The 27,455-nt window shown below is 36.5% G+C and overlaps 2 protein-coding genes across 2 annotated transcripts; both read left to right on the top strand.

Annotated features, from left to right (window-relative positions):
- Positions 1-5,100: 5,100 nt before the first annotated feature.
- LOC120627096 (SPARC) lies at positions 5,101-22,355 on the top strand. Its single transcript, XM_039894943.1, has 9 exons — positions 5,101-5,194; positions 17,016-17,090; positions 17,927-18,091; positions 18,339-18,417; positions 18,896-19,011; positions 19,646-19,792; positions 20,190-20,392; positions 21,558-21,705; positions 22,251-22,355. Exons 2-9 carry the CDS (start codon positions 17,028-17,030, stop codon positions 22,314-22,316), a joined length of 987 nt encoding a protein of 328 aa, XP_039750877.1. The 5' UTR covers positions 5,101-5,194; positions 17,016-17,027; the 3' UTR covers positions 22,317-22,355.
- A 2,099-nt stretch (positions 22,356-24,454) lies between these two features.
- Positions 24,455-27,061, top strand: LOC120626987 (histone H2A.V). The gene is made up of 5 exons (XM_039894823.1): positions 24,455-24,607; positions 24,750-24,827; positions 25,013-25,126; positions 25,757-25,956; positions 26,493-27,061. Exons 1-4 carry the CDS (start codon positions 24,605-24,607, stop codon positions 25,949-25,951), a joined length of 390 nt encoding a protein of 129 aa, XP_039750757.1. The 5' UTR covers positions 24,455-24,604; the 3' UTR covers positions 25,952-25,956; positions 26,493-27,061.
- The last annotated feature ends 394 nt before the right edge of the window (positions 27,062-27,455 follow it).

Below are 27,455 nucleotides of genomic sequence, written 5' to 3'. Positions count from 1 at the left end.
TAATTGTACGAGCCACGTACAAATTATTGAACGGAAATGTTTAAAAACTCAATTGTCATAAAACTTGAAGAACATGATACTGTTAGTTATTGAGTTTTATCTTTTAGTTCAAATCCATATTTTGGTTCTAGTTCCGTAATGTGTACAAATACCTTACAAATTTGACAGAATTATTTTAACAGCCTTCCTTACTCTCAGGGACTTTCGTGTTAATCTGTCAATTAAGTCCAATTCGGACCAGCCGTATAAAATGAAAAAAGCGGTCCGTTTTTTGTCATTTTAGTCGTTTTAAAACTAAACTTAATTAAGGTCGACAACATCTTTGGTAGGTATAACTAACCTTGTGTTTACTACAGTGTGCTCATCGTAATTGTTCATATTGGTCTTTATGACTGTAACTTATGTTTATAAGCATAAGGGCCAATCGGAAGAATTCTGATAATTGCAGTGACTAAATCAAAGTTTGTTGATTGGGGCAGATTAACAGGGGAAATTTCGTGTGTCTTTGTACTAACCAATATGTTACCCTTCGGGTAAGCGAATACAGTTTAAAACGGTTTGGATCGTTTCATCAAAATTGTTATACCTAATTACTGTACGGTCTGATACAGACGTAGTTGTCATCAAATAATCTATGGAAACTGTTGTTTCAATCATATTATGAGATTTAAAGTATCATGAATAAAGAATAGTTATTATGACTTTGCATGTTACCTCTCACTCATAAATGCTAATGTGCGAGCGAGAGGTTCAAAGAAAGAAAACGTGTAGGTAGGACCTACGCATTCGGCTTTATTTAGTCTATATTTTGTCACGTGCATTTAAAACATTTGTATCTGTTATACTCGCTTTCGCTTTATTTTAAGAATGATGTTTTTACCTTTTCATAAACAGCTTGATTGTAACTTTAAGGTAACAAGGGCATACCGGAAAATAACATTAACTATCTGATTATGCTCTATAGACCTAACTTATGTTCTCATTATAATGTTATGTCTACATTACATTATTATGTCTATACCTACCATTAGAGTCCTGAATAAACCCCATCTTGAATAACACTATTGCACACTCTTGAATATTGCACAGGAGAACCTGTGAAAATATTGTCTTCACTTAAGGGCATGTCTTTCTTCTTGTCTTAAATAGACCCATTAGCTCCGACATAGTGTAACTGACAAAAAAAGGTAATTCTGCGTTTTTATTTTATAATATTTTATATTAAATAAACGGCAGTGGCTCGATGTACTTAGTTACATGAACACAATATTTTCAATACTTTTTGTGTATGTTTTTAACTTGTAAAAAAAACATACATTCATAATTTTTCCTTTGTTTTTTTAAACCTAATTTACACTAAAAAGTAATGAATGAATTGTTTGACATAATAAGAAAAAATAGAGTGCATATCAGTGAGTGTCCCAAAATTTACTTAAATAATTATGCCGTAAATTTGTTTGCATTATTATATATTTATGAAACTTATTTAATTATTTTAATCTATATAAGAGTCATTAATCTTGCCACCTAGCTAAAGATATCATGATTTCCTTTTAATCCGCAGTCGAAATATAAAAAGTACTCTGTGTATCAATATTTTCCATAGAGTTTGTTGAAACGATGTCTTGATGTGATCTCTATATTTGTAGATGTACGGAAGTAATCCAGTCGTATGAATTAAATGATCAGATATGCATAAATTTGTTGTATTCTTGCAAATAACTATTTGCTTAAAAGTGTCTATTCAAAACTCGTCACTGGATTTATTGATTACTAGCTGTTGCCCGCGACTTCGTCTGCGTTTGTTTTTGTTTTTCGAATTTCGAAAGACATGTGGCATTCAATTTAAGTGCAATTCTACTGAAATTTTTAAGTTGTGTATTCTTTTATAAAAAAAAGAACTGGTGTAGTTTTTAAATTTAAATTTATCATTTGACGGCGTTATTGTGCAAAATCGTTACACACTTTCGTCCCCCTCTCCCAAAAGAACTGAGCTTAATTTCGGGATAAAAAGCTTCCTTTATTACTTTTGATACCTTCAGGACTATGTGTACAAAGTTTCGTGATAATCGGTTTTGTAGTTTTTGCGTGAAAGCGTAACAAGCAAACTTACATTCACATTTATGATATTAGTAGGGATTATGTATAAGCTTCTATGGCAGAACAGTTTTTTTTGTGAGACCATTGTGTAAGCTACTTAAATAAAACTAACGTCGCGTCGTTCGTTAAAGTCATTTAATGGATGGCCAAATCTCGTAATTTGACAACTCCAAACTAATGTAACAGTAGTCTAAATTTAGTAATTGAAAAATTCCAAATAAAATTGAAAACATCCCAATAAATTAAAAATATGTCGCGTTTTCACTTAATATGGCTAGGTTTCAAATTTTATGTTCAATAGGGGCTCAGTTTCTAATGCAAAATGTTTGCAAGATACAATTCATCACATTTCCACACAATTCCAGTGGCGAGTTTTACCTTTTTGCTGACTATTTTTTTATTAAAGCTTGTTCTTCATTAGCTGATCGCAGATTGCCGAATTCCGAATCGCATGGTAGTATTTCCAGTACACCGCCTGCGTTTTGCGAATAACTAGCTTTATTTGTTCTATGGGTCGATGGATAAAATGAGTAATTTTTCGTATTCTTTAGGTCCATGGAACTATGCGAACGACTAAGATTCACCTTAGCTGATTTACGTACGAAATGAAAATCAATCTAATCCAAAATTTTCAGACGACTTTGTATATAAGGATAGCACTATTAAATTCAATCTGAATATTTTGGATTAAATTTATTAGTAACATTGGGCGTTAGTGACGTCATGGTAGGCGTACAACGGAATAGAAATGTTCCATTCCAATTATACAAGAGGCCAGTTTGGTGATAATTGTAGAAGAGTCTTAACATTCATCTATACACAGGGCATGCATGGGGCACGTCCTGCAACATGGCTGTGCCCATCAATGCTGTTTAGCGGCAGAAATAAGCATTACTACAAAAATTATAATACGGAAGCAAATTTAAAAAAAAACAGTAGCCTTAAACAGTTGTCATGAGGGACCTTAAATCTTCATATCTGCTACTCATTCATTCGGTTACGTTGATGGTGTTACCTCTTTCCTTACACCAGTAAAAGGGTAACCTTTTCAATAAGTTCACAAGTCATCATCTTCACCATCATATCAACCCATTACCGGCCCACTACAGGTCAGGGGTCTCATCCCGCAATGGGAAAATGACAAGGGGTTAAGGCCGTATTCCACCACGCTAGCCCAGTGCGGATTGTTGGACACACCTTTGAGAACATTATGGAGAACTGATAGGTATGCAGGATTCCTCACGAAGTTTTCCTTCGTGTCAAAATCAATGGATTTGAATGCATTGCTGAAGTCCGACAATACCAGTATTATTACATATTAAGGAGTTCAATATCAATATTATGGCGAGCTATGAGAACCACTCCTAGATAGCAAACGCACAGATCTTGCAGTGGGGCTACTGAAATGTCAAGAGCCCGTTTGTTTTTGCGCGCATGCGTCGCACACACATTCTTGCGTACGTATTGAGAAGGTGCGTGCGTGCTTACGTGCGTATCGTATACTTACTGTACTTTAAATACAATAGAGATGTAAGAACATTTTTTTTTAACCACAACCAGTGTTTTATTTATTACAACCCACACTTGTCAGCTTGATTTTTCAGCCATTGTCAGTTCGTAGATTTCCAAATCATCATCTTCATCAATCACTGCAACGGGAACAGGCATTCACTTATAACATGGACTGATTCTACTAAGACGTTTCACTACGCCCCATATTATTTTGGTGATAAACACTGCCGAGCAAATAGCGCACCAAACCGCTTTGGACCAGCGTGGTGGAAAAAGAAATGATTAAGTTGGATGTGCTTATTTAATAGATGCCTATTTTCTCTTGACTGAAGTCACTTTCTCGCTCACGTTATAAGTAGAAAACAACGGAAGAGCATTTAACACAAGAAGCGATCGCATGAGAGACGCTAATAAAAGTTAGTGCATATGGCTTAAATGTCTACCACATTAATGCTCTAAGCAGTGCTAGCGCATTGGGTAGGAGCTCAACTTCACTTTTCGAGGGCTGAGTGCGAATCTAAGCACGCATTTCTAACTTTTGTAAGTTAGGTGCGTTTAAGTAATTATTTCGGGACGAGCACAAAAAATCCTGGAGGGTCGAAGTGCATCCGCTGAAGCGGGCCTCAGTACAAGATAGATAGAAGTAATTATATCACTTGCTTCAAGAGTGAAGGAAAACATCATGAGGAAACCTGCATCTCCTGTTCTCAAAGGTGTGTGGAGTTCACCAATCCGCACTGGGCTAGCGGACTAGCGGTGGACTTCGGCCTTAATCCTTTCTCATTGTGAAAGGAGACCCGTGCTCTGTAGTGGGCTGGTAATGGGTTTATGTGATGATGATGATGATGATGATAATGCTCTACGCCCACGTATGCCCATTTTTACTAACAACGAATAAGTCAATACTTAAAAAAGTGGTAACTTTAATTTAAGGAGATTCCTAGGCAAACACCAGCCTTTTACCATACTTATCAGATTTGGGGGATAAGTATTGGTGAACCTAGGTGTAGTGAAAACGGGTAGTAGTCTTGTTATTCCGTAGTAGAACACTGAAGGCAAAAAATGTTGTGTAATTCCTACGCAAACTTGTAAAAATATTAACTGTGTCTATGCCCTGGTGTTATAAACTTTCGTTAAAATCAAAAAAGCTCTGTATTTAAATCAATGACTATTCCTATAGCACCTAGGAAAAATGCGTGCCGACCTAGGTTAAAGTGGATAATTAATAAAATGGTGCTCGTTTGAAAATTGCTGTATAAAACGTTAGTGCTAAAAAATACCTAAAATTCTGCTCAGCAATCAAATACACAATTTTAACAGATCAATTTAGCCGGTAATTACATCTTATAAAGCTATATCATAAGTTTAGTGTATTGACCGTTCGTTTATATTCGTTATTCATTGACTGAATTGCACTGTCGAGGAGCTTTTAATCATGTACGTAGTCAGTAAAACAGGAGCGGTCCGGAATTCTAGCCAATGGGTCGAACTTCAAGACTATTGAGATGCGCCGGCGCAGTCGACGGCGTGTGCTTCGTTGGTGAGGCAGCCCCGACATCGTATCGCAGTGAGCCGTATACGGGTGAGTTTATTTATTAAGCTATCTTTTGAAAGAGAAAAAATATACAATTTAAATAAAAAATATATATTTTATCCTATGTCAGCAAGAAACAGCCTTTAAAAAAGGGGGCTTATTTCTGTACTCAATACTGAGTATCAAAATGTTTCTAACGACACAGCTAAAACCCAAGACGTTAACTTTTTGCAATCTGAAACTGGTTTCAACTTCCAGGCTGATTTAGTATTATGGGGGTTGATTTCATAAAAACCTACAATATCTCTTGCATATATAGGTAATAATTTTCGGTGTGTATCGGCATAAAGTAAATTCGTGAAATAACTTTTGGTATGTTGCAATGCAATTTCCGCTGAGTGCAAGTAAAAATGCAAAGCAAGGTAATCTGAGCTTTAAATTTACTATAAATAATAATAACTGTAGAACTCTAAGTAATATGCAATATAATTGAAGTTTACTACACCAATCATTCGATAAAAATTTAAACATTTAGTTTGGATTCTCATAAAATCAAATTAATTTTCTACCGAATCGAATATTTTTATCTGCTGAATAATACCGCCGCCGCACCGCACCGCTGACACTCGATATAGGATGCTTCTTGTCACAAAACAATTTTTTTTAATGAATATTTAGTCTATCTCTGTTGATAATCCTCCTGTTCCTATGGTGAATTTGTGCTGTTTTGCATTCAATTATAAAGTTTTATATTAAGATAATTTGATGAAGTTACTTACTATTTCTTTTGAGTAGTGAATGAATTCCAAGGTAGCTAATGAATTTAAAATAAATTAACGCGTTTTTCTTCAACGCCATTTTGTATTATTATCTATTTTCGTTAAATAGTTTTAACAGCATTTCCCAACGTCAAATCTACTTACTGGAAACCCAGATACCGACTTCATTAACTAAAAAAAATATTTTTATTAAAAAATTATGGAATTTAATAAGAGGTGTTACTAAGCGATTTCCTGATTATGTTCCTGCACGCATTTTATTTCGACTATTTCGAGAATATTTCTTTAACAACACTTAAAAAATCATAAATAAATTGATAATCTTCGCATTAAATAAAATAAAGTTAAAAAAAATAAGAACTAAGTATGAAACACAAAAGCGGAACTAAAAACAAGTAAATATTTTACTCTCGAAACACTACACTAAAATATTAATATTAATTTGTTTTCAAATGAAACGTTTCAAGTATTTGCTTACGATTCAGTGTACTCTTATTCACACTCAGCAGTAATCGTATACGGATTGGCATTTAATGAATCTACTTCAACAAAACAACAAAGTGTATGTTTTTTTTTGTTTTTTAGCAATGATGCGCCATACCTTCGTAAAATCTTTCTCGATTTCTACCATCGTCAGCAACCAATTTCCTCAGACTACAATACCCTCTGCTGGAATCAGAGCTCTGCTCTTTTCGGAGAGCGGGAATTGGTTTCATTAAATTCAACTTAATTTATTATACATACATCGGTGATTTACGGCCTTTATTTTACAAAACTACAAAATAAAACACATTTTAATTTTATTTACCTATATATTTAGATTTTAGATGTACCTAATCTCAATTAAAATATAAGTATTATTTGCCTAACACGAACAATTTTTAATTGCGTTTTTGCAAATAAATGCGCAAGGATTTACAAATAAACGTGACGTAAAGTCGGAACAGCTATGCATATGTTTTGTCACACTTCAACTGATGGCAACTTTGAAGTGTCAGAGAGTGACAAAATACTGAATTTGTCCAAAGCAACCCTGCTGACGCCGAGCAGCAGTGCTATGTTCCACTCTGAAGGGCTGCCGAGGTAATTGCTGGGCACAGGGCGGCACGTCGCAGGACGTTACCGGTTAGCCCGCTACCATTTTAGACTGCATTGACCAGCAGATGTGATTGCAGTCAAACGGTAACGGGCTTACCTGTGAGGCGTAGCTATGGCAGTTATATTAAACCTATACCCGTAACCGCTTTCTACGCGACATCGTACTGAAACGCTAAATCTCTCTCTTTTCTACCACGGCAGAAGCCTCCAACCAGACCAGAGGAAATTCAGAAATTATGAATGCCAGGGATAGAACATCCGTCTTAATCCACATCGCTCACCGCACCCGGAATGCCATCAAAAGAGTATTTTGTTTAGAAATTTCTGTACAACAGAATTTACACCATTAAGCATGAAATTCAAAATATTCAAAAATGTTTTATTCATGTAGACCTTAGGACAGATATTTATGAAGCGTTCATACAATTAACATATTACACTTATGCTAGTGATGGTGATGGTGATAACTGCATTCGTTAACTTAAAACAGGAGGGTTCCAAACTCGCCCTTGTCTAAGAAGAGCCCACAACAAACTTAGCCAGGTTTTTTTTTGTAGTCACCATCTCACAGTCTAGTTAATGTTGAGCTATGAAGTTAGAGCAATTCATACTCAAGCTTTTTTATCATACATGTAATGCTTAATGTTATAATAGGATTTTTCTATAAGCTTACGTTTTATATAAACTTTGAACTTATTGAGAGAAATCTCAAGGATTTCATCTGGTAATTTGTTAGAAATTGATATACAATTACCCTTAAATTAATTACTAATTTTATGCAGCCTAGTAAACTGCACTACATGTTTATTTTTAGTTCTAATATTAAAATAATTACAGTCACATGTACATGTTCTCAGCAGTGGGATGCAAATAGCTGATGATTGATGAAGAGGTCAAATATTAGATACATATCTGACCTCTTATGAAATACGAACTACCTTCTATGGACTTGGATAAAGCTCTATTTAATTATGTAGATATAACGGAAGTACAGGACGCATTATCTGGGCCGCAGAATTAAATCATACAGAAACCGTGTACACGACTAATTTTGAAATATCAAAAACCACTCCCCTTAGAATATCTAGAAAGAGTATCTAGAAAAGGAAAGTTAAAAACGAGATAAAATAATTTGCGACCATAAAACAACAACATTAGGGCTAATTTTGCTTTGTCGTTACAGTGTACGATACTCGAAAACGACTTTATAACTACATGCCTAAATGCATGCAAATCGTATACTTATCAAGCGATCCGTGAAAACACTAATCTGTGAATTATGATCGCGAAGCCCAAAGTCAGAATTATGCTCGTCAGGCATTGTACCTAGTAGTGCAGCTGTTTGTGACGGAGCTCGTCCGAGGAAGTACTACTGCAATGCTCATTTCTGGCGCCAAGAAGCATTGCTGTGTTCCCGTGTGAAGGGCGTGGTTTCCTGTGAACCTAATAGTCACTACCATTTAACAGTTAAAAGTAATGATATTTTAACTCTAAAGTTCTAAACGTTTTCCATAAAATGTGGAAAAAGGAAAACGTTTGGGAGCTTACAATATTCCGCGGATGTAAAGTGAGAAGTGCGCGGGGCGTTTTCATTGTTTTTGGAAACAATGCACTGCAATAATGCCTGAATTTACCGGGCTGGGGCTCTATTTGCTCTTAATTCTGTGATCTGGGCCTGAATTATACTTATAGCACGAATATGATCTTGGTCTGAAGTATATGCTGATTTTATATTATATTTTTTTATGTTTTTATCTGTTGTTGTAACTTGTATGACAGCGGGGTCATAACGAAGCTGCTATCGGCGGACACCAGATGATAAGAGCTGGTTTCCGTCCTCTGCGAATAACCGATGTTATAACGAATTTCGCAGGATCAGTGCCGCTGTAAATAGGTCACCTAGTTAATATTTCATTACTAGCAACTATGACCGCGGGCTATATTTAATACGTTAAATTTTCCCGTATTTCCTATTTTACACCCAGTGGCGTGCAATTCATAGTTACACAAAGAGACTGCCTCCCAAAAACACTGACAAAAAATTTAAACAACTGGATGTACTTCCCCGGATGAGCTCTGTCGCAAAATGCTAGTCATAACTTGATATAAAAAGTGTAATGAACTACTACGTAGTAGTTCAGCATTGTTGCATACCCTCTATGCACGCAACTCGGTCGCGCTATTTAATAAGTATAACTTTTCAGAAGTCGTAAAGCTCGCCACGGCACAGACCCGCTAGTTTAGAATCGAGGTTGGCCTTCCGGGTTATCGCTTCTTATCCGTTGTTTTAAAAATAAACTGTGACATACAAATAATTAATCTACCAACTTCCATTTTTTTATTACTATCAAATAATAAACTTGACGGCCTAGTGGCGCAGTGCGCAGCGACCCTGCTTTCTGAGTCCAAGGTCGTGGGTTCGATTCCCACAACTGGAAAATGTTTGTGTGATGAACATGAATGTTTTTCAGTGTCTGGGTGTTTATCTGTATATTATAAGTATTTATGTGTATTTCATTCATAAAAAAAAAAAAATATTCATCAGCTATCTTAGTACCCATAACACAAGCCCAATCACACGCACAATCCCTCTACGTGTCACACTCCCAAACCGGCCAAAAGTGCATTCATAGTGCTTTGCTTTATTCTGCTACTGTTTTTATTTATTTAGTAAGTACACATATCTAGATCGTCTGGTTTATAGCTTCTAAGCCGGAAACTGTATCACATGTGAGGAGCGCTTTGTGTACTTCTGCTAATCACATAAAACGACGCTCGGTCATATTGCTAAATGAATTACAAGTATTCGTCATTGAATTAATAAATAGTCTGTCAGAATGTTTGTATAAAGGGATAATTATTATCAAATTTTTCGAAAACCATAGTAGGCCATAACATTCAGCTAAATTATTAATAGTGTGCAAATCATTTCAAGGAAGATGATAAAAAATGTGTGTACTTATGTACTCGCGTTAGAAGTCACACTTCTTTGGCGTAACAAGATAAAAATCTTTTCACAAATTTTGTCTTTCGTCTTTTTCTACGTTAGTTTAGAAAAAGCTACACTAAGAATAGAAAAAAGGTCATACATTTAAAATTTTATTATAACGCATTATCAAACGCACGCATAAAAAAATCAACATAATTAAAGAAATGAACATTAATATTTGAGATTTTTGTACAATTGAATCTATTAAATTAAATCACCGGAAGCCGTTCGGTTGTTTGTAACGGTGTGCGCGCGCATCGTAAAAATGTACTCTCATCATTTTTCCCTAGCGCGCCATAAGAGGTATAACTTCAATAAATAAAATCAGAAAATCACAAAATATTTCAAAATAAATAGATTTGATCACGTTTGATATGCAGCATCCCTCAGCTCGGCTAGCTTGGGCAGGAGACATTTCTCTCCACGAGGAAAGGATTAAAACTTATCTTCCCCCACAGCTTTATCAACTCTCCAAACATTGCCACACAAGTGGAAATAATATACGTGTAATAATATCCCTTTTCAGGGGATACAACATGATCGGGGGGATATCGGTCCTGTCTACGCTAGCCGTGCTGGAGCAAAATTTTTGTCAATAATTACATTTTGAAACCGTGTGTATTCAGAATACGGGTCAAAGTTCATGGACCACAAAACGATATCTTAAAAGTACTTTAAACTTATCAATTGGGTGAAATACTTTGGTAGGTACATACAAAATATAAAATTATCATCAAAGCTGTCTTTGAATATTAATTATCTACGTACTTATTATTTACTACTTGCTTACTTTTTGCCGACCTCCCTGGTGCAGTAGTGACCGCTGAGGACTTATAAATGGGAGGCCCCGGGTTCTATTTTACTATATATGCGAAATTTTGTCCGTTTGCTTGTTACATATGCTTGCATGCTTGTTATTCATCTCAACTACTGTACCGATCTTGATAAAATTAGACATAGAGATAGTTTGCTTGAGATGACCCAGACTGACCATGATTCATCTGTGTATATGAAACTTAAAAGGGAGCGTTTCATTTCGAGAATAAAAAAAATCGTAGGCGGTGTTATGCTGGAACATACATAAAACAAAAATCTTAATTTATAACATCCATTCTCCTGTATAAAGTCGTATAAAAGTGAAGACTTGAGACAGTGTTTTGTAGCGTGTATAAAGAAGACGAAGCCGTGTTACACATGGCATATTTGGGTCAATGGAAACGAATGGGTTGCACCCCGGCGATAGAGTCAATTGTGAATATTGCTTTCTATATGTCCAGGAGTTCAGATGTTATGCTAAAGTAGGCAAATGGGTCTTGGACGTTAGGAATCCAGCGGTCAATTGAATTAATTAAAATGAATTCAGTTTCTGTTGGTAAACTGTGCCATGCCATTTGATTACATCATCAAAATAATCTGTGCATTATATTTATCTGTGCCAGCACAAATTACGAGACGCAGCGTACTTCTGCACAGTCTACAACTTTCCTCAATAAACCCTAGTAAGAGATTTGCTTGCTCGCAATTGAGGAGTTCTGTCCTCAATCTACCATAACATTCATCAGATATGCACGAAATTCAGGCAGAACTAAACTTATATAACAACCTATCCAGTACAAAAATAATATCGTATGAGAAAAGTACAGAAATCCTTTGTGGGGGTGGGTATATGCTTTTATAACATGATACCGAAGGTAATGTTAGATCTACATTTACCTAAGTTTAAACAATATATTAAAACACATTTAACAAATCGTGGTTACTACACGATTGATGAATTTCTTAACGACAAGGCTGCTTGGAAGCAGGCCACTCCGCTCTCATCTCTCACAAAACAGAAAAATTCTAAAGATTGTTAAACTTTAAAATGATGTTGGAAAAGAGCAATCTTCTTGCCGGCTCTTCTCAGTGGAATCTGCCTTCTGAACCGGTGGTAGAGTCACTACAAACGGACTGACTTGACGTTTCATAAGTGCTTATTAATTAGGCCTACTTGAAATAAATGAATTTTGAATTTTGAATTTTGAATAATATAAATCGGTTTGTTAATTTGAATAGAATAGAATAGAATAGAATAGAATAGAATTTGTTTATTTACCAGAACAACACAAACAGACTTACATACGGAGTAACTTAAAAATTTTGTACTTAATTATAAATAGCTTAAGTCTATGATGTGTCGTGCCAATAAAAAGGCACGACACATCATAGTGAGGGTTATCGTGTAAAATCTTTAACCACTTTAATCCCTCTGCCAAAGGAACTGTGGTGAATTCCGGGATAAAAAGTACCTCGTAGTATGCACTCAGGTCATGCCAATTTTCATTTGAATTTTGAATTCAGTGTGATGCGCGGCTAAGATATTTCATCAAAATCGGGCCGATAATAGGTTTCAAACTAATTTAAAATAAAGCTATGATTCAACATCTGTGATCTGGCAGTTTTCAAAGTAAAACAATAATAGTGTCTACAGTTTATAAAGATTTTAATATCTTGACCATATGTGATGATGAACTCATCGACAATCTACGCATAAGATAAGTTTACGTACCAATACAATAAAATAATATTTTAAAATTTTATTTAAATGTTAAAGTAATTATACATTAATAGAATGCAGGTTCCTGACACCTACCAAGAAACGGAATGCTTGCAGAACTCATTTTCGCAAAAACAACCGTGCTACGTGACTCTATAAATATTAACCTATAACTATCTCTCGATATTAATTTTCAAACATGTGTTGTATCAAATTACTTTTACCTATCTGCTTAGTACGCAATACCTGTCGCTGTGGTACGTATTTGCCATTGATTATTTAAGTTAATATTCATATATTAATATTGTATTTTGCAAAGACAATCGGGAAAACTTGAACTCGAAGATAAAGTATCTCAAAGTTTACGACGGCGATGCCTGGCGAAATGAACACGCATTTACGTGCTTGTGTTTAATTAAGTAAGCGTAAAGATAAAAGTCCGAGATAGATTAACTTGTCTCACTGAGCCGTAAGCGAACTACACTCCAGCAATTTCTGTGTCTGCTCTTATTACCTCGTCAATAACATATTGAATAGAAGCAGGCGTTACTTTGCGGAAATCCATAATATATTATGAAAATTAAGCTTAATTTGATATACTCCGCGAAAAGAGAATCTGTGTAGTGTAATTTATAATTTTTTCAATCCTTATAACCCACACCAAACAGATCTTCGGCAGACGGCAATAAACCCTCTACGCACGTTTCGCTCCGAAACCGGAATATCCTCAGGAGATGTTGACTTTACAATGAATAAGTAATTGTTAATGAATTGTTACTTAACAATTTTTCCGCGGGTTGCCAACAGCTACATTTAAGTAGCCGTTGGCAACCCCCGTACCTTTCAGAACACCAATAAGCGATAATTACTATCGACAAAAGCCCACAAATCCACATTGTAGCGGCGTAGTGGGTCTATGACTTAACTTCTTTGTCCTATGAGTCCTTTGCTCCGAAGAGTCTAAAACGCTGGTAATTATGATGTTGAAAATAATGTTGCAAAATACCGATCCATGCCCAACTCTAAAATGACTTCATGTTTACATAACCGATGCGCCTACGCAATTCCTGGCGATAAAATCGCTATAATTTTTTTGGATATGTATTTACAATTAGTCATCCGTTAAGTCTTTATTGCCGTGCTTAGCATTGGTGGGGTTGGTGATGGCAATACAGTAGTAGCACAGAGGACGCTGCTGCCCAATCTCCGTTATTTTCACTTATTCCCTCGGAGTTACGACACCTGAGAGAAGAGGAGGGGTGGCCACCACTGGACTGATCTGCCGTCACCACTCACATAAAATACATATATGTGTAAACACTGTCATATCTATATCTTCATATTCTGGCATAGTGGTGATAAGCTATAAATAGGGGGTAAGGTATCGGCTTCTTTTTCGGGAAGGCCGAGTTCGTGTTTTTCAATTAAAATATCACTTGCTTAAATAGCGAAGGAAAACATCGTGAGAAAAACTGCATGCCTGAGAGTTCTCCATAATTTTCTCAATGGTGCGTGAAGTCTATTTATCCGTACTTGGCATGCAAGGCGGACTATACGACCTAAACCCTTCTCATTCTGAGAGAAGACCCGTGAAGTGGGCTAGTGATGATGACGATATATTATCTTTCAAGATGTTGATGAGAAACCTTATTATCCTAACCATTTGGATATGTTATGAAAAAGAATAATCACAATACAGACGACGCGCAACTAACATATATGACGATAAAATACCGAGTACACTGTAGAGTAATATGACGTCTATTTTATGTATAGCCTGAGAGCCGGTGAACGATTGCGCACGGCAAAGAAGTACGATAAAAGATAACCAAATTTTCACTCGCGATCCGTGCCTTAGTGTTGCCCAAATTCAGTCTTGGTCTTGCAGTCTTGGTCTTGTTCTTGCGTTTTTGCAAGACCAAGACCAAGAACAAGACCGCGTATTTTTAGCAAGACCAAGACCAAGACTGACCGTGCAAGACTTGAGCAAGAACAAGACATAGCCTGCAAGACTCTTGCGTCTTGCAGCTAGGACTTAGCGCTATTTCACGGAGTAGTTAGGTGTAACAGTTCGGTGTATAGGTAGGTAGGTACGCTTAGGAATTCTATGAGACGCAAAAAACTATATCAAAGAATATGAAAAACTGGACCTATGCGCATTACGACTAATACCATAAACATAGCGAATAAAAAAATATCTATTAAAATCAAACTGAGTGCATGCATAGTTATGTTTTAACCATCGGCACTTTGATAATGCGGCATCAAAGGTTTTGTACTTACTTCTCAAAGAAATTTGCCGCTTTTCGGAAGTACATGGTTATGATACACGCGCCGGCGGCTTCTTTTGAAATCTAAAACAATCGTTGCCCCCGCGCCGAAATCATAACATTTGACACTATTCATGCAAAATAATTTCGAATTTTAAGAGTACCTACAGGTGTTCCAAAGAAGAAATAAGTTTCAGAGTGCTTAGAATGAAAATGAATACATTATACTGATCACGCAAGTAGTATTATGATTAGGATAAAATGGTGAGGATAGGTAGTAGATGTCATAATAATTCATTCTAGTAAGTAATTATAATATTGATTACTTATATGGTTTTAAACTAATTACTTAGGTACTATTATTGTACATTTAGTCATTATATTTCTTAAGTTTTTACAAGTTGTTTTAGCAAATGTAAGCTTATAAATCATAAATGTTTATTAAGAAACAGTTACTTCCATGGAAAACGACATATAGGTCAGTTGATTTTTCGAATTTCTTATCAAATCTTCAGTTATTTATTAATCTGCTTGATCTTTACTATGGCTATGTTAATTCAAGCTCACAATGTTCCAATTCTAATACGTTTTTCTAAGATTTAAAGTAAACTTTAATAAATAGTAATAGACTAATAGGTAATTGCAAGACTTGCAAGACTCTTGCTGCAAGACCAAGACCAAGACCAAGACTGGGAGCGCAAGACCAAGACCAAGACCAAGACCAGGTGTATTGGCGCAAGACCAAGACCAAGACTGGCTAAGTCTCGTCTTGTTCTTGCATTTGGGCAACACTACCGTGCCTCAATTGTTATTATTTTCAAGAAGTTAAAAATCGGCATCTGATTTTCAATTGGACGTTTTAAATTACTTATACTAAACCACCAATTTTTATACTAATCAATAAATTATAAGTTTGGGAAAAGTTACTAATAATAAACAATCCCATTTGCAAATAATAACAATTTATTATTGGTTTACAATTACACAAAAGCATTACATTTCCGTTAGTAAAAAGAAGCTCGTTTAAAGTTATCTCACTAACAATCATAAACAAAAGTCTTAGGAAAATATAAAAAGGCGAATCGCTAAACAATGATATTACTTGGCCATGGAACGTTATAAGCAAGTCTTCGACAGCGGCAAAACAGTTAGTAGATTATTTAATATTGGTGCATCCGCGGTTGTTTAAAAACAAATAACCTACATCTTTTGGAGCTCACACATACGTACTCATATTTAAACACTTTAGTTTAACCCCGATTTTATAAATATTTCACAATGAAATCAAATCGTTCACCGACTCTTAGACTATGCAGTGTTTATTGTTCATGAAGGTACGTACGGCGCGGGGCAAAGACCTCATTTATAGGGCTGTAAGATGGGATAGAAACGAGTGTCCCATAGGTAGGGTTGCCAACCATATTGGGGTGGTTGGTAAACGTCCGGGAGGTATACAGCGTGTTCCGTCTAACAAAGCCAACAAGGGGGACATGCTGCCGCGCGGTGGTGGTTTTTAGTTTGGGTATACCCCTTTAGAGGCCACAAAACCTCCGTCCTGCCCAAGGGTCGGAGGTCGTTCCAAAAGTGCTTATATTAGGCCTACTTGAAATAAATAAATTTTGAATTTTTGAATTTTTAAACCCAAGCCCCTAGTGGGTTTTAATGCGCCATCGCACTGGAGCGCTTGGCGGCACGTCTTTGTCGTTAGTGTGGTAAATACGGATTATTCCTATCTGTCCCCCAGTATGCTGGGATGGCAGTATAAACGGGGGTAAACTTCGGGTGTAAAATTCGGTTCATTTTATCCTTGTCAGCCACGGAAACATGGAATAGAAGTTTTCCCCCGTTTATTCCACTGGTGCGCCAATGCTGGGAATTGATAAAGTTGAAGGAAAAGATTAATTTATATCCTTTCCCCCGGGGTATAATTGTTTCCTACCAATGCTAGCAGTCGTAGGGGACAAATAGGAATAAAAATTGCTGTATGTCCCCCTGCTCCCGACGAGGGGACAGATCAACCGGCCCAAGCTTTCCCACATAACCAGCCACACCAGACAAAATTCAGAAGTTATAAATTAGCTAACAGCGCCTCTCTTCGATCGAACCGGAGACCTCTTACTAAGACACAGCACTCTCCACTCCACCACTGGAGAGATCGCCAAACTAGGATGTTACCTAATTTTATTATTCTTTACAGATTTAAATCACAATGAAGAGTAAACTGCTGTTGCTGACCTTACTGGTCGCGGCAGTGTGCTCCACGGAGGCATTGGTAAGGCTCTCTTTTTATTTTTTATACATTTGAATTCAGGTACAGCCTACAGGACTAAAAATCTATATATATAAAAGAGAAAGTGTGTGGGTATGTTCCGTATAGGCTCCGAAACGGCTGGACCGATTTCAATGAAAGTTTCAGGGAATCTCCGGACTGACCTGGCGAGTAATCCTGTAAAGTTTGGTGACGATCGGAGCACTCCTATTTTTGAACTGTCAAATACAGCTTTTATTTTCTATGATGATATTCTATTGTTGGGTGTACATGGGTATAGATAATTATCTTCACTCGCTCGAGAAGAGAATAGAAGAGAATGAATACGGAGAGAAATAAATGATTTAATATATTATGAGACTTAAATAAAAAAAATAATGATGAAGTTTATTGTTTAAATAAAATAAAGCAAATACATAATAGCATATTACTAGCGTACGCTAGTAATAAATAAATAAATAATAAATAGGCAATACACCATCGCCATCTAGCCGCAAATTGAGCAGGTGGTAGCCATGGTTATCACCCTAATCTAGCAGAGAAAATTCAGAAATTATAAATTCGCAATTTGCCCGTACTGGGTATCGAACCCGAGGATCATGGACACAGCGCTCAACACTACGCCAGAACGGATCGCATAGGCAGGAGACAAAAAAAATATCCCCCGATCAAATCCCCGCCTAACAGGGGCCTTTTCCATACAATAAATAAACAAAAGTGACGTTTGACAGCAGTGATTGCAAGATTAACGCCTGTCGCAAGCCTGTCGCGAGATACGTAATCACCCTGCGGGTATCAGACCTCCTTCTTATTCTGAGATGACGAATTTTTGTGTTCAGAAGCGGCGGCGGCACCGTCGGCTGCGTACCACCACCACGACGGAGCCAGCGATGCTGGCAGCGGCGCGACTGTTTCCCCCAGCAGCGCACGTGCAACGGGAGGATGCTGAAGCGGAGCACGTCGAGTTGGGCATGGCTGAGCGTCTCGACGAGAAACGTTTCCAGGTGACGTTTCCAACCAAATAATGGCAGTAGTGGCGCAAGCGGTATGCAGGATTTGAAGACCCAAATCTGCTATTGCAGTATAATAATAAATATACTACGAAAATACACACGTAGTAGTATGGATAGCAATAATTAGATTCATGTATACATGGTTACGATAGGGCTGATCTGCAGTGGTTTTGCAAAAGCTCTCACATATAAGTTAAAAAAAAATGCCGCTTTATAATATATTTTTTCATATATTCAGGAAGCCGAGAGAGCTCGCATCAATGAGTTGATGAACGAAATTCCCGACGAAGAAGATGGCAATGAAGTTTTTCTCGATGGTAAGTACCTACCTACTCAATACAAGGACAATTGACACCTACCCATCTCAGTGTACCTGAAGGCCAGGGATGGACAACCATTGAAAATTAAATGAGAATTTTGGGTAAAAAAAAAATGATTTGGCTTACTTAAGTTATTTTTTGCATTTATATTATTTACAAGATTAAAACGACGTAGTATATTGTTTTTGTTATAACTAATTTGCCATATCAAAAAATTATCACAACGATCTTTAGAAAGAACGTTATTAAAAAAAACGTGTCGATATCACAAATTTAAAAAACGTTATTTAAAAAAACGGGGGACCCGTTTTTTTAAATTTTTCGCAAATTTTTACACACCAAGGAATTACGAACGTCGTGAGTGTTAAGACAGACAAGTATTTATATATTTTTTATATATTTTGCTAATTTATAAATACTGTATTATGACAGCTAATTCCAGTTTTTCTTAAAGAGTATTTTTTTTTTGCTGCAGATCCTTGCCTGAAGGTACACTGCAGCGCAGGTCGCGTTTGCGAAATCGATGAACACGGCGACGCCGTTTGCAACTGCATCAAGGAGTGCCCCTACGAAACCGACTCCCGCCGAAAGGTACAACATAAGCAGTAATCAATTCATGAACTGACAAAACAACTTCGCTTGACGTAAAAGAGATGTGACCAGAAGTTTTCATAACGAGACAAGACACTAGAAATAGGGCATTGAATTTACTTATTACACTGAACTTATACCAAAAAAAAACCAATATACTAGTTAACTAGTATTTAAGTTTGATTTATACCAATAAATAAAAAAATTATAAATAAATATACTACGACAATACACACATCGCCATCTAGTCCCAAAGTAAGCGTAGCGCATAAAAATTAATATTAATTTTGTAATAAACTGTCATTATTAACCGACTTACAGAAAGGAGAGGTTATAAATAAATAAATAATTTATATACTACGACAACGCACACATCGCCATCCAGCCCCAAAGTTAGCGTAGCTTGTGTTATGTTATGACTGATAAATATTTTTATGAATAATATACATAAACACTTAGAAAATAGATATAAACACCGCGAAAGAATTTGTACCTTCCTGCTACCACAATAATTGAATAGGTCTGCGTAACCCTTTCACGTTTACAGGCTCCTCCTATGAGAGAGGAGACCTTTGCCCTTTAGTGGGCCTTTAATATACCAACCTCTTCTAATTTGGTTTCGTTTGATCCATAGGTTTGCACACACACCAACGAGACCTGGTCATCTGACTGCGAGGTGTACAGACAACGGTGCCTTTGCCTCGACAACTCGGAGCTGTGCCAGGGGCCCGAGTACAGCCACGTGCAAATAGACTACTACGGTGCCTGCAGGGAGATGCCTGTACGTACACCAAACTCCATTTGCATGTACCCTATCTGCCAACCCTAAATTTTTTCTATAACTCCACTGCATGGGCGTAACTAAGGGGCGGAAGTGTAAAGTGAGAAGTGCGCGGGGTGTTTTCACTGTTTTTCGACACAATGCACTGCATACAATACTGGCTGAATGAGGATTCTGTATGTTGTTAATTCAATGGCCGGTACATGGTAAAGTCGACTTCATTATTACTTTTCCTGGCGGCCTAACCTTTATCGAAAAGCACTGGCTACCCTAATATTGATATATAACCCGTATAGGAGGAGAATCAGCCGTTATATTCAATTTCCCTGCAGTATGCATACCCTGGTAAGGAACCCATTGCACGCCAATGCCTTTATATTATATTATTTACCCGCAGGAGTGCAACGAGAACGAGATGGCCGACTTCCCGCGGCGCATGCGTGACTGGTTGTTCAACATCATGCGCGACATGGCTGAGCGTCGTGAGCTCACGCCGCACTACCTGCGTATGGAGCGCGAGGCAGAGTCCAACCTCACGCGCCGCTGGACCAACGCCGCCATCTGGAAGTGGTGTGACCTCGACGCCCACGACAACGACAGGTAACAGCAGCACAGCTTTTTTTAACTGAGTAAATTAACGGATCAAGCAGATAGCCCACCTAATGGTCAGGAAAACATCGCTTATAAACATATAAAACCTTGCAAAGTAGTACCCCCACTAATTCGAGCAAAAAAGCGAGCGAGCGTTACGGTCGTCCCTTCATGTCATAAATCTGAATAGCAGTCAGCCCAGAACACAAGCTAGTCTAATCACTAATCGAAGTTTTAAAGGGGACCTATGGTGCCCTATCCTTTTCTCAAAGCAGTTCTGGCCATTTTCTTTGTGGATAAAACTCAATGCCTAACTTTTCAGTAACGAAGCAGTCATTGTATAATTACGGGTAATTTCAAATTTCATTCAATTTAATCTAATAAGTTAAGAATTATAACGAATCTAAATTTCTTACTTGTGTCACTCACTGACTGACTAACTTACCGATCATCAATCCTCTAAGGCACTTCTATAAGACATAGGAGCTTTAAACTTAGAATACAATTAGTATTTAGTGTATTAATAAAGGAAAATCTAAAATATTTTGTACCTACTTAATTTAGTTTCACTTTTCTAGATTCAACAGACGCATAAATAACTTTATGATGCCACTAAAAGTTAAATTTGCAGTAATATTATACCGGTAAACAAGGAGGACTATCTTCAAAAATAAATTATACCTATGCCATCAAAAATAACATTTTAAAATCACGCAACTCAGTTGTTCTACCGTAAAAAGTGGTAGTGTAATCCATGTAATACCATAAGAAGAAAATAAAATAAGAAAGCTAACCTAAATACATCTTATAGCGAAAATAACAATATATAAATAAAATATATTGACTTGGCAATCGCACTAAACAATTTTATTTAATATAATATGTTTAATATGTATTACTTGTGAGATTCATGCGATGTGCTAGACTTTTTTTCGATCGACAAAAGATTTCTGTCGTTCAAAGTTTTGACTAAAATAGAATTACACCGTTTTAGCACTGTTAGTATAATACAAGTGTCCAATTAACTAAATTCTAATTATAAAAACCTATATCGGTATTATAAGTTCCAAGGTTACAAAATGTAAGCTTTTATTAATTGTCCATACATTTATACAAACAACCAGTCCAGTGTGTAAACAATAGTGGTCAGTATACCTGCTCTGTTCTACTACAGATTTGTGTCACGTCACGAGTTGTTCCCGATCCGGGCACCACTGATGGCCCTGGAGCATTGCATCGCGCCTTTCCTCAACCGCTGCGACGAAGACAACGACCACCGCATCACCCTCGCCGAGTGGGGCAAGTGCTTGCAGCTGGAAGAAGTACGTAAAAAACAATTATACTGAGTTTACTCATTCGACCACGTGAAAGTTAACTACATGTTTTTTTTGGTATCGAAAGAGCGGTAGAAAATCGTACAATTGGCACTCAGGTCATAACAATGTGGTCGCCAACCGCTAACAATACGCTAAACTTTACAAAAGAACTTCATTATTACTTTTCACTTGAGCCTTGTACAGTATAAAGGGTTCTTCTAGCGGCCTAACCTTTATACAGTGACGTGCACTTCTTCATTTAAAATTTAGCATGGTAATTCAAAAAAATCATGTATAGATGTTTATATCTAACATTAATTCTATTTTACAAAGAAATTTAAAAAGCTAGTAGCAATCTTTTTATTTTACTACTAACGCCATCTGTCAGAACGAACCGAACTAATGAAGCATTTTGATGTTTTAATACTACTAACGCCATCTGTCTGAATAGTAATTAAAACCGTGTTTTGTTTAAATCAGCAATAGCCTTATAATTGTGCGGATCAGTATTTTGAATCGGTTGAATTAATATGTTTATTATGTTGTTACAGTATGAACTGGAAGATCGTTGTGACGAGCTTGTTGACGAAGACGGAAATACCAAGAAAGAGGAATAGTATAATTTGACATGAATAATATTAATACTTAATATTTAAACGTGTTTTAAAATACAGATTGATGATTTGTAATAGTAGTGTGTAGTAAAAGCCACTTTACTATTAACGTAATGCTATGTAACATACCTATTATGCTGTGATTTAAAACCAAAAATGTATCCTACAATAAACTAGTTATACAAAGAGTGTATTTCTTTTCGCTGCTTTATGTATCCCCATACTTGATCTAGTTAATCCTTGAATCTAGCCGTGTTGGAGATTACCCAGAGAAACAGACAGGCAAACAAAAATTCTAATCAAGGTCGAAATGTTAACTAGGCTATCACCGCTTATCATCATCCTATAATTAACGTCCCACTGCTGGGTACAGGCCTCGTCTCATAGGCAAGACGGGTTTAAAGCATAGACCCACCATGCCTCTCCAATATGTATCGGTGGGCTTCAGCCACTATTATGACAAGTGATTATTACTGACCGTATTATACCTGTCCAAAAACAGGTGTTCTTAAAAACAACTACCACAATTAATGACACTGCCAGTAACAAGTGGCACTAGTAATAATACTTCAAGACTGAGTTATTGTAAAACTAAATAATAAGTTACCCCAATATTAGTAAAAGAACAGTTTGGTGATGGAAGCTCAACAACAATAGCATGTTTTCATCTTATAACGTATAATAACTGAAAGCTTAAAAGATAAAGTACATGTAACAGCATTATTTCTAGACATGACTATAGAGACATTGACATTTCACTTCGTAGACTGTAAATGACTTCTACTTAAATTAGAAAACATATATAGGTCCGAATTTTAAATCATTGAAAGAGGTGTGCCACAGGTCAGTATAATGGGTCCGTTTTTTTTCATACATACATAAATAACCTTCCAAATCGTGTAAGTCATCCTTGTGTCTTATTAAATTCCACGACCGTCATTGCAAATTGCCCTTGTTTTGTAAAATCATTAACTTATATCTATTTTACTCCATTCTGTTGGGGCTTTTCTAGTCTATTCGGTTCTGTTCTGTTCTGTTCTATTCTATTCCATTCTAGTCTATTCTAATCTATTCTGCTCGTTTTTGTTCTGTTTCATTCTAATTATATTTATATTTATTTATATCTGTTTGATGTTGTTTCGAACGTAACGCTTTGAAAATAGTTTAAGTATTACTACCGTCAGTTTCGCCTTCCAAATCAAACTCGGATGGGCAGCGTTCGGGAAACTTCGAGACATATTTTTATTAAAAATGCCTCAGTGCCTAAAAACCAGTCTTCGAACAGTGCGTTTTGCCAGTGATGCTTATGGTTCAGAAACATGGTTGCTAACTATAGGCCTTATAAGAAGGCTCAGAGTCACTCAGCGGGCGATGAAGAGAGAGCTCGGAGTATCTCTAAGTGAAAAGAAATCATAAATGTGGAGATTCGTAGAAGTACCAGAGTTACCGACGTGGCTCAACGAGTCGCGAAGCTGAAGTGGCAATGGGCGGGGCACATAGATCGGAGAAAGATTGGACGTTGGGGTCCCAAGGTGCTGGAATGGCAGCCCCGCACTCGTAAGAGCAGAGTTGGTCGACCCCCAACGAGTTGAACAGACGATATTAAGCGCGTCGCAGGTAGCAGCTGGATCCAAGCGGCACTAACCCATGCAATTTGGAACTCCCTACAAAATACCCTATGTCCAGCAGTGGACGTCTATCGGTTGATACCGGCAGTTTTACCAAAATAAAAGACTACCTACTTTCAGACTGTGCTTGCTCCTTCAATTGTGGTAGTTACCGTCCCTTTTGCAACAATTGCTAACCTAAAACGTCGGTACGGTTGAATTTTCAGCAATTTCGATCTTTTTCGATCATATCTCGAAATTTGGTTTTTGTAGCTTAAGTACACGACACTAGCTAAAGGACGGCAGCATATGTGACCTGTGTGGATAAGTCTTAATTAGCGCAGGTTAAATGCACTGTGTATCAGCACCTGTATTACAATTTTATTTAATCTGTTCACAAATCAAAAAAACATGAATCCAGTGCAGTAATATATAAGAGAAAAAAAAATAGTTTAGATTTTCCCCACTACATGGCTTGGCAGCACTGCGATAACCCGCCATTTTGAACTATTCTCATTGGGTAGCTTCATGGTTGTTTGTGCGACATTTCCGGTTGAACAGTTGGCCAGCCTGTCCTAAGTGTACTGAGCAGAGTTGCGCAGCCATCTTTTCTTGTCGATTTGGCTTGGCGCCTTTCCTGTATTGGTTGTTCAGTAGTGGTGATAGTGTGTTACACGTTTCAAAATGGTGAGTTTTACAAGATTTCGTGAAAAATAATTAGTGTTGTGAAGTTTTGACTGTGTATTTTAGCGGAAAACAGTATTACCTACATCCTGGCGAAGTTTCAGCTTCGTACGATGAAAATTAATCGGATTTTTAACCATTTTAGGCTGGTGGTAAAGCGGGTAAAGATTCGGGCAAAGCCAAGGCGAAAGCGGTATCCAGGTCAGCTCGGGCGGGATTGCAGGTATGTTGATTAGGTTTCATAATTTACTTCATGAATTTAGAACTGTAAATTAGTGGTGCAATCATAAGATAAATTTAATTCCTAATATTGAATAATACGCATGACCTCTGGTATGGCGGCGGGGCGCTGTGTCAGTGGAAATAATCAATGAATGTCCGAACATTGTATTTCGTTAAAATTTTCAGTTCCCAGTAGGAAGAATCCACAGGCATCTAAAAAATAGGACGACAAGCCATGGACGTGTTGGGGCTACAGCGGCTGTGTATTCCGCAGCTATTCTCGAATATCTTACCGCCGAGGTAAGTGACGCCTTTGTCAATATGGCGGCGCTCCAGTGTAATTATAATACGAAATAGCTAGTGTTGCTTAGAAAATTACGTTGATACTAACACATTATTTGTATCAATACATTATGTTGATGTTTTACCCCGGTTTTGTGAATATTTTTATCGCATTGTCAGCTTAGCAAATGTATTATAAAATTTGGCGGGAATTCGATTTATTTACAGTTTAATTGTTAGAAAACTATCTGCGTAGTGTTCTTACTTTGTTAACTAGTTCTAACATGTAATAAAATACGTTGTAACTGGTTTTAAAGTATTCGTATACATATTTTACAGCCTAAAATTTTGGCGGGAATACGATAACAAATAATTACTGTGAAGTTTCTTATTAAAGATTATAATGTAATGAATGCTTCTCAGCTGAATCAAGCCTGAAGTTACCAAAATTAGATTTACTCCACTCGATAATGCATTATGTATGAATATCGCAAATCACAAAGCCCCAAAGTTAATAATTGTACAATGACGAATTTAAGTCTGGCCAGCACAAATTCAATTCTACAATATGTGCGTTATTATTGACATGCAGTATAGTCTGTTATATTGATTTGTGTGTATGGAGCTTAAATGTAATTTGATTTGTAGGTTTTGGAGTTGGCGGGAAATGCATCCAAAGATCTCAAAGTAAAACGCATCACACCAAGGCATCTTCAGCTGGCCATCAGAGGAGATGAGGAGCTTGACAGCCTGATCAAAGCCACCATTGCCGGAGGTGGTGTCATCCCACACATTCACAAATCGCTCATTGGTAAAAAAGGTGGACCAGGAGCACCAGTTTAATTAAGGTAATTAGATAAATTATTCATAATACCAGCAATTACATTGGGCAAATTACTATTCATCAAGTAAATATGTATCTTTCTTGTTAAAAATATCAGTGAAATGCACTTTTTCAAACTCAAGTGAACAACAAAAAATCAAAACACTTAAACACAGAAGAATAATTTATATTGTCCCTGCTAAATACTTAGTCATTCCTCAGAGTGGAAGCAAAAAAAAACCCAATATGATGATCATGACATAAGCTTGAATTTTAAACAGTAGCCAAGATGGTTTGTAAAAATTATCTAGGAGTAGAGTTTATTGTAGAAAATTAATATGTACACAAATCCCTTACAAAGTACCACCTTCTTTCCTTTTTTAGTTCAAGTCTTTGTTTTCTGGTTGTCAATATATATCACTACAAAATGAACATATTTAAAATTAGTGCAATATCTACTTTTCCTTATTTTTGCCAGGGCTAGATAGATCAAAGATTAAAGAATATTTGTTAGTAATTTCATCAATATATTTTTTAAAACAACCATGTTTTTATTAACAGGTTAACTACAGGCTACAACATTCTCACTGCATTTGACACCGGACACAATATCAACATTGTAACATAAATCGGCCAATTGGTAAACATAGTTTTCTATAAAGGTAGTGATGTGGACTCTTTGACAGTGGAGTGACTTCTCAAAACTGGTGATCCGGACTAAGTAACACTAGCTATAAGAATTAGACATATTTTTAGAATTAAGGAGATTTAAATATGATTAGAATTAAGATTTAATTTTTTGGTTCATAATGAGACATAGACATCTTTATTTCGCTAGACATTGTGTTCATTTTAATTCAGCCATTCTAAAATTATTGCGCTGACAGATTGTTTTTTTGTAAGAGGCCCAAAACCTCAGAAGCTGCAGTGTTTTAATTTTACCTTTTGGACTGTAATTGCAATTGTTTTAGCTCTAAGCTGTCATAGTATAATTTGCAACGTTTTGTATTTTTTTAAGTGACATTTTACCTAAATTGTAATTTGGTATGATTGAACTGTTACAAGTTGTAAGAAATGTATTTTGATCTTTGAAATATATTGAGAAAAACTTATGTTTGTTTATTCTAAAATTAGTTTGATTTTAATACATATCCCAAATACAATCCCATCCAAAAAAAAGGAAGTGTTATTGGTGCTTCCTTGTTGAGTTTAGCCCATGAGAGCCAATTAAAAAGTATACCCCACAGGTATGTGAGTCGACGCGGCGACATTTTGTAGATTAACAGAAGAAAGTTTGTATAAAAAGCTTATCAGAAGTGAAAGACTGATAGTTAAGTCCATAAGCATCAGGAATCACATTAGTTAGTCAGGAATCGGGATTTATCCCGGTTAGTGTAATTGCAGAAGTATCAATGGGTACCCAGTTGAATTTCTAAATTTCACAATCAGTTCGGTATTGAAAATTTATACTATTCCCGTGTAACAACAAAAGTGTGTAGGTACATTCTTTGTAAAATATAATAG

This window comes from Pararge aegeria, chromosome 10 (genome assembly GCF_905163445.1).
Source record: "Pararge aegeria chromosome 10, ilParAegt1.1, whole genome shotgun sequence".
In the NCBI taxonomy this organism is placed as follows: Eukaryota; Metazoa; Arthropoda; class Insecta; order Lepidoptera; family Nymphalidae; genus Pararge; species Pararge aegeria.
This window is presented reverse-complemented; position numbering and strand designations above follow the sequence as displayed.

Excerpts from the sequence above, each read along its gene's own strand:
- LOC120627096 (XM_039894943.1), top strand. The coding sequence starts at position 17,028 with ATGAAGAGTAAACTGCTGTTGCTGACCTTACTGGTCGCGGCAGTGTGC. Across the intron at positions 17,091-17,926 it reads TGTGCTCCACGGAGGCATTG|AAGCGGCGGCGGCACCGTCG; the intron begins GTAAGGCTCTCT and ends TTTTGTGTTCAG. Across the intron at positions 18,092-18,338 it reads TCGACGAGAAACGTTTCCAG|GAAGCCGAGAGAGCTCGCAT; the intron begins GTGACGTTTCCA and ends TCATATATTCAG.
- LOC120626987 (XM_039894823.1), top strand. Across the intron at positions 24,828-25,012 it reads CAGCTCGGGCGGGATTGCAG|TTCCCAGTAGGAAGAATCCA; the intron begins GTATGTTGATTA and ends TAAAATTTTCAG. Across the intron at positions 25,127-25,756 it reads TCGAATATCTTACCGCCGAG|GTTTTGGAGTTGGCGGGAAA; the intron begins GTAAGTGACGCC and ends TTTGATTTGTAG.